The sequence below is a fragment of the Salmo salar genome, chromosome 21 (genome assembly GCF_965601325.2).
Source record: "Salmo salar chromosome 21, fSalSal1, whole genome shotgun sequence".
Lineage (NCBI taxonomy): Eukaryota > Metazoa > Chordata > Actinopteri > Salmoniformes > Salmonidae > Salmo > Salmo salar.
In genome coordinates this window covers 17,171,067-17,179,602 of record NC_138311.1, presented here as the reverse complement: position 1 = coordinate 17,179,602, position 8,536 = coordinate 17,171,067, and the positions used below count along the sequence as shown (strand labels likewise).

Below are 8,536 nucleotides of genomic sequence, written 5' to 3'. Positions count from 1 at the left end.
TATTTTTGCTGCAGCCCCCGTCCCTCCAGGAGGTCTTTAGCCTTTTGGTAGGCCGTCATTGTAGATAAGAACAAATTATTAACTGACTTGCCTAGTTAAATAAAGGTTCAATAAACTTTACAAAGACGGGCAACAGAATACAATACAACATTAGGGTGGGTTACAATCCTGAAGGATCTGGATGAAAGTCACTTTAAATAAATAGTTTTCGCAGTCCTCCATGTTACATCTAGACAGTACATATTGTGTTCTTGTTCACAATTTGGGCATTTTGGCTGCATTGAGGCGCATAGACACACAGGAGGCCCCTGCGACATAACGCAGCTCTTTGAGCATTCCGGTCCACTCACTTTTATCCTCCTCATACGTGCCACAGGAGAAAAGAGAAGTTAGATGTTATACCCAGTGTTGCTATGTTTGTGTTTTTTCTGCTAAATTGGGATACTTTGGAAACGATGTCGTGGGTGAAAATGTATGGGTGGTGGGTTTTGGGCTACTACCATCATGGCATTTCTCTTAAATATACAGTACCAGTCTAAGGTTGGGACACACCTAGTCATTCAAGGGTTTTTATTTTTACTGTTTTCTACATTGTAGAATAATAGTGATGACATCAAAACTATGAAATAACACATGGAATCATGTAGTAACCAAAAAAAAGGGTTAAACAAATCAAAATATATTTTATTTTTGAGATTCTTCAAAGTAGCCACCCTTTGCCTTGATGACCGCTTGGCACATACATGTTTGTCTTCTAATGCCTCTTAAGGGTTGAGTAATCTAAAAGTAACTGAATGTAATCAGATTACCTTACTGAGTTTGGGTATTCCAAAAGTTACATTACTGATTACAATTTTGGACAGGTAACTAATAACTAATGTATTACATTTATAAAGTAACCTACCCAACCCTGTGTAGAAAAATAAAGAAAAACCCTGGAATGATAAGGTGTGTCCAAACTTTGGACTGGTACTGTGTGTGTGTGTGTGTGTGTGTGTGTGTGTGTGTATATATATATATATATATATATATATATATATATATATATATATTTTTCACTGTGACCTGCTGCTGCTGATTATCAGGCAGTGAGCAGTCTGTTATTGAGTGAGTGAATGGGGGGAGGGGGGAGTGCTGCAGTAGAGAGAGCTGAGTCACGGAGACAGCAGCAAACACGCACTTTTACCAGTTGCATGTAGGCTATTTAGATATGTCCTTTTGGAGACACCCTTTTTCCATAAAACATTAACGCACACTAGCGCTCTTTAGAAAAATTCGCTCACAAGGTGGTTTAAAGTAAACTGCATTCTAATGTCGACTTTCCTTATGGATAACAGTATCAAGCTAAGAGTTTTATCATGCTCAGTTCTAGGGTCTGGAGAGCTGCACGAGTGGAAAATTGAAATGGAAGTTATGGAACTCGCTTGTGTTACGGGAAAAAGTCCACAATGAAAATTACATTAAATATGGAGAATGATGTGCTGCATTTGTTAACCATTAAGTAGGCTATTAATTTATATGCCATTGCAGGCTACCATTTCATACAATAAATATATATTGAAATGACGAAATCACTGGAGTCATTGCTAATCATTTTGTGCCACTTGTGTAGCCTACCTGGAGCTGGAAAACGGATTGAATAAATAGCATATAACTCAGTTTGTGGTTGTAGTCTTGTGTTATTATGCAAATGTATCATTCTCCACATTTAATGTCAGTATCATTGTGGACTTTTCCCTGAAATTAGATGTTAACCTATCAGGGGCTATAGGCTACCTGCATCTAGCTCAGCAAACCATGGCAAAATTGAATTGCAATTATAAAGCCAGATTTTAGTCAGTAGCCTATGTGTATTGAAATAAGTCAATCTCACAAATAGGCCATTTATAAGGGTTTGTAGTCTTAACAACTGGCACATAATAACGGCACCATTGCCAGAAAATAGCCTAACATTCGTTTTTTTTAAGTTTGTCCAAGTATTTCTTGCACAAAGATTTCGAGATCCTCTGTTCAACTTTCATCACTCAAACTCTCCTGTCGAATTTATCTATAGTTATGCATTAGTGCAAAGAGGATTTATTGACAATTATAAACTGGGTGGTTTGAGCCCTGAATGCTGATTGGTTGAAAGCCATGGTATATCAGATGTGTACCACAGCAATTACAAAAACATACTTTTTACAGATGTAATTATGTTGGTAACCAGTTTATACAGTGCCTTGCAAAATTATTCATCCCCCTTGGTGTTTTTCCTATTTTGTTGCATTAGAACCTATAATTTAAATGTATTTTTATTTGGATTTCATGTAATGGACATACACAAAATAGTCCTAATTTGTGAAGTGAAATGAAAAAAATTACTTGTTTTAAAAAATTCAAAATGGAAAAGTGGTGCATGCATATGTATTCACCACCTTTGATATGAAGCCCCTAAATAAGATCTGGTGCAACCAATTACCTTCAGAAGTCACATAATTAGTTAAATAATGTCCACCTGTGTGCAATCTAAGTGTCACATGATCTGTCACATGATCTCAGTATATGAAAGGCCCCAGAGTCTGCAACACCACTAAGCAAGGCGCACCACCAAGCAAGCGGCACCATAAGGACCAAAGAGCTCTCCAAACAGGTCAGGGGACAGAGTTATGGAGAAGTACAGATCAGGATTGGTTATAAAAAAAAATATCAGAAATGTTGAACATCCCACGAAGCACCATTTCATCCATTATTAAAAAATGTAAAGAATATGGCACCACAACAAACCTGCCAAGAAAGGGCCAAACAAGGAGGGCATTAATCAGAGAGGCAACAAAGAGACCAAAAATATCCCTGAAGGAGCTGCAAAGCTCCACAGCGGAGATTGGAGTATCTGTCCATAGGACCACTTTAAGCCATACGCTCCACAGAGCTGGGCTTTACGGAAGAGTGGCCAGAAAAAAGCCATTGCTAAAAGAAAGAAAATAGGCAAACATGTTTGGTGTTCGCCAAAAGGCATGTGGAAGACTCCCCAAACATATGGAAGAAGGTACTCTTGTCAGATGAGACTAAAATTGAGCTTTTTGACCGTCAAGGAAAATGCTATGTCTGGCCAAACCCAACACCTCTCATCACCCTGAGAACATCATCCCCACAGTGAAGCATGGTGGTCGCAGCATCATGCTGTGGGGATGTTTTTCATTGGCAGGGACTGGGAAACTGGTCAGAATTTAAGGAATGATGGATGGAGCTAAATACAGGGAAATTCTTGAGGGAAACCTGTTTCAGTCTTCCAGAGACTGGGACGGAGGTTCACCTTCCAGCAGGACAATGACCCTAAGCATACTGCTAAAACCACACTCGAGTGGTTTAAGGGGAAACGCTTAAATGTCTTGGAATGGCCTAGTCAAAGCCCAGACCTCAATCCAATTGAGAATCTGTGGTATGACTTAAAGATTGCTGTAAACCAGCGGAACCCATCCAACTTGAAGGAGCTGGAGCAGTTTTGCCTTGAAGAATGGCCAAAAATCCCAGTGGCTGGATGTGCCAAGCTTACAGAGACATACCCCAAGAGACTTGCATCTGTAATGGCTGATAAGGTGGCTCTACATGACTAAGGGCTATGTCCTAAGAACAGCCCTTAGCCGTGGTATATTGGCCATATACCACACCTCTTCGGGCCTTGTTGCTTAATCATAGCACTCAAAACTAGTTAAATCGACATTCATTGATGGAAAATGATCTGGAGAGTTTATTAAAGACAATTTATCTTTTTTCTTGCCATATCTTCTAAACCCTGCAATAATTATAATTTTGATGGAAAACCGAATTTTGCTTCTTAGCCTATGTTAATGACATCAATATTCTTTCTTAATTTGCTTAATAATGTTATGGGAAAAGGGTTAATTGGTTTATATGTGGAAAGTCCTCTCTCGCTGCAAATGTTTTGGGGGGAGCGGGTTTTCAGAGGTCATTGGTCTAGAAATAGTAGGTAGACCTGGCAACCCTGGTTATACCTTTGGTACCGAGCATACAATAAGTGGCAGTGAAACCATTTGAACATCAGAAATGATCAACTTATCGAGGATATTTTAATATAGAGCATCACTAAAGATGGCAGAGTACAGTGCATTCGGAAAGTATTCAGACCCCTTTCCTTTTCCACATTTTGTTACATTAAAGCCTTATTCTAAAACGTATTAAATATATATTTTTTCTAAATCTACACACAATACCCCATAATGACAAAGCGAAAACAGGTTTTACTTTTTTTTGCAAATGTATTACAATTAAAAAGCAAATACCTTATTTACATAAGTATTCAGACCCTTTTCTATGAGACTCGAAATTGAGCTCAGGTGCATCCTGTTTCCATTGATCATCCTTGAGATGTATCTACAACTTGGAGTCCACCTGTGGTAAATTCAATTGATTGGACATACTTTGGAAAGGCACACACAGTTGAAAGTGCATGTCAGAGGAAAAGCCATGAGGTCGAAGAAATTGTCCGGAGAGCTCTGAGACAGGATTGTGTCGAGGCACAGATCTGGGGAAGGTTTCCCATATTGCTTTGAAGCATTGAAGGTTCCCAAGAACACAGTGGCCTCCATCATTCTTAAATGGAAGAAGTTTGGAACCACCTAGACTCTTCCTAAAGCTGGCCGCTCAGCCAAACTGATCCAATCGGGGGAGAAGGGCCTTAGTCAGGGAGGTGACCAAGAACCTTATGGTCTTATGTAGATGGAAGAACCTTCCAGAAGGACAACCATCTCTGCAGCACTCCACCAATCAGGCCTTTATGGTAGAGTGGCCAGACAGAAGCCACTCCTCAGTAAAAGGCACATGACAGCCTGTCACATCTGGAGGAAACCTGGCACCATTCTTACGGTGAAGCATGATGGTGGCAGCATCATGCAGCAGGGACTGGGAGACGAGTCAGGATCGAGGGAAAGATGAACGGAGCAAAGTACAGAGAGATCCTTGATCCTTGAAAACCTGCTCCAGAGTGCTCAGGATCTCAGACTGGGTCGAAGGTTCACCTTCCAACAGGACAATGACCCTAAGCACACGGCCAAGACAACGCAGGCATGATTTCGGGACAAGTCTCTGAATGTGCTTGTGACCCAGCCAGAGCCCGGACTTGAACCAGATACAGGTTCGAGCCCAGTATGGGGCAGTCGGACAGTGGAGGAAACTAAATTGTTAGCAGCACACTGACCCCTGCTACACCTATACCGGCATACTGTATTAGTAAAATTATCAAATATTTAAGAAGTGTTTTTTTGCAAGCTTACATCTCTGGAGACCTGAAAATAGCTGTGCAGCGACGCTCCCATCCAACCTGACAGAGCCTGAGAGGATCTGCAGAGAAGAATGGGAGAAACTGCCCAAATACAGATGTGGCAAGCTTGTAGCATCATACCCAAGAAGAGTTGAGGCTGTAATCACTGCCAAAGGTGCTTCAACAAAGTACTTAGTAAAGGGTCTCAATACTTATAGTATGTAAATGTGATATTTCAGTTTTTTTTTTTTAATACATGTGCAAAAATGTCTAAAAACCTGTTTTTGCTTTGTCATTATGGGGCATTGTGTGTAGATTGATCAGGGAATTTTTTGTTTTAATTTCTTTTAGAATAAGGTTGTAATGTAACAAAATTGTGAAAAATTCAAGGGGTCTGAATACTTTCTGAATATACTGTATATGGGATTGGATGAAATTTGGGTACTAGTTAATCACTTACTGCCAGAAGTCAATGATTTCCGTAGGGGCAACTTTGTCGTCCTCCGTCGCCACAATAGTAAAGCCGCCAACGGCATACAGCAATCCTCCACTACTGACCAGGTTCACTGAGCTCCTCTCCTGGGGGAAATCTGTGAAGGGCACCCACCTGGAAAGGGGATCATTGTTAACTGAATGGCTCTGTTGTTAGATTGTTGCTAATCATAGCCTACAGACTACAACGTCAAGGCACATACTTGTTGGTTCCAAAGTCATATGCTTCAGATGCAGCGGTGAGACCATCTTCATTGACCCCTCCAGTCACCACAATCTTCCCATTGTGAATGACTGCCCCAAACATGGATCTTGCCATTTTCATAGCAGGCAGCTCCTTCCATTCTGTATGCAAACATCTTATTGGTTGCTTTGCTTTTATAAAAAAAAGGATGGGAAATCACATTTAGGAACACAGGGATAAACCATCGTCTCAATGAGGATTATAAAACGACACAAACTCATTTGTTTTACATCAAGCATCTACTATTTTAAACCTTTTGTAACGAAGTTAAGAACGTGCCATTAGCTACACTAGTCAGCTTGAAATGTCGTGGATGGAGCTATACAATCGGTCATTTTTGGGTGGCACAACCCGTTGGAACGTGGTCAAGGAGTGCGGTCACTTGTGTTGCGAAGCAGAGGATCACTGGTTCGAGCCCAGTATGGGGCAGTCGGACAGGGGAGGAAGCTAAATTGTTAGCAGCACACTGACCCCTGGTACACTTAAGGTTTTAAGTGTGGGAATATATGAACTCAGCCAAGTGGTTAATACTTACTCAACATCATAGCGCATTACATAGTCAAGAGACATGCTGGACTGTAGATCTTTACCAGCTACAGAATTTTTTTTTTATTGCCAAATTCTCCCATACTGAACAGACATCTGGGAGAGGGCATAGGGGGCAGAGCTATCCAATCAGCAGCAAGGATGTCCAGCTGAAAAAAGACCCTGATATTAGAATGTTCCGGTCATGAAGCCATCTATGGATGGTTTTCAATTTCTGATGGTCAGAGAACGTTCCTTGCTCATAGCATTACACATGGTGCTAGTTTAAACGTATATCATTGGTATAAAAATATTTAGCTTCTATACAGCAAATGGCACGCATGTACAGTATATAGATTGTGTGTAGGCCTGTCTCCCACTTGAATCTTCTCTTTGTGCTTGACTGGGTTCAAATGCCTTCCGTTTAATTTTTCTGTATTTATTTATCTGTATATTTGTATTATTTTACTGCTCTAGGGTTATAGTTATTGCTTTGATAACCTTATTTACTATTATGTATTGATTTATTTTTCACTCCTTATGTGGTGTGTACTGCACAGAACGGAAGAAATATCACTGAATTATCACAGTGAATTATTGTAATGTTTGTTTATGTGTCAATTAACCTCATAGGGGATGGGTTGGCGATTTGACACGAAAATAAAATGTCATTCATATTAATTCATTCATTTGGTAGTGAATGTCCTTAGGAAGTGAAAAAACATGGCTTATTACCTGATAAAAGTAGCACTGTAATGGAGCTTCTTTATCCTCTTCATCGACAAACAATCCTCCCAGGATGAAGAGATCATTCTTCTCTGATGTCAGGCTGACATGGTTGTGTGGTATCTGCTCAGTCAATGCAGCAAGGAAGCATTTGTTCTCAACACCATCATAGGCCTCTGCAGCAGTGTAGTTGATCATCAACACAAGATCCTTGGAATACATACCAACTCTCTTGATATCATTCAGGTAACCAGGTAACCTGTTATCCTCTTCTACTTCACCATTAACTGCATCCTTTGATTACTTAGATTTTTTTTTAGGAGTTCAGGGTCAGACTTGATGATGTCATCCATTTCCACTTTCTCATTGAAGTACTTCTCTGGGAGTAAACGGAAACGGACGCAGTCAAAGGCCTCATCCAGAGTCTTGACACGGTTCTCCTTGTCTTTTCGAATCCATTTCATCAGGGATTCAAACACCACCTCCTCCTTTTCTACATTGAGAGAGTCCGCTCCGATGACAGCAAAAAGTTCATGAGGCAAGCTCTAAGAATTCATACTCATTGGCCAGGGTTTCAAAACCATCTGCAATGTAGTCTCGACTTGCCAATGCCAGTCTAGGACAGTTGAGCACCAGTGCCATTCTGAATATGGCTATACAGTTACCCGGGGACAGTCTCTTCTGTAGGAAATTTGCACACACAGTGAACACTAAGGGGATCTGGAAACGGTTTGCCACAGCAAAGATATTCTGCACATTGTCGTCTGTGATGTCAATCTCTGCTGAATACATTCTCCAGAACAACCTCCTTATCCATTTCCTTAGCGTCGCCTGAGAAGTAAAGCTCTCGGAAATAAGGACTACAGGCTGTCAAAATGAGTCTATGACGGGGCAAGCTTCTGTCTCCTACTTTCAGAATGCAGTCAATAAGCTTGTTCTCGTTCAGAAGCTCTTTCAGGCCATCCTGGAGCAGGGTGCTCTGAAACAGGCGCAGATCTTCCCTCACGGCTTTCGGATCCATGCTGTAAGAAACGTGACTTGACAAAGGATGTGGATGCAACTCTCAGCACACTGTACCAGCTGGACTAAGCAGTATTGAGCCCCAGATCGGAAGACCCTTCAATATAACTTTGGCCCTCTAAATATAGCCAACCACCCCTTTCAGGTAGCATTCAGGTTGGCCAAATCGGAAAGCAGTCTGCTTCACACAGCTGTCACAGAGTGAAAGAAACAACTGTGCACTTTTGTCACTGTGATAGTTAGCTGTTATAGTAATGTTATAGGACTACACA

The 8,536-nt window shown here is 40.9% G+C and overlaps 1 protein-coding gene across 1 annotated transcript; it reads right to left on the bottom strand.

Annotated features, from left to right (window-relative positions):
* Window positions 1–255: 255 nt before the first annotated feature.
* klhl41a (kelch-like family member 41a) lies at window positions 256–8,290 on the bottom strand. Its single transcript, XM_082967003.1, is given in 10 exon segments — window positions 256–367; window positions 5,718–5,864; window positions 5,953–6,096; window positions 6,098–6,124; window positions 6,376–6,602; window positions 6,605–6,688; window positions 7,254–7,559; window positions 7,562–7,778; window positions 7,780–8,034; window positions 8,036–8,290. Coding segments are annotated over 10 exon segments (1,749 nt in total). The 5' UTR covers window positions 8,266–8,290.
* Between the last annotated feature and the right edge of the window lie 246 nt (window positions 8,291–8,536).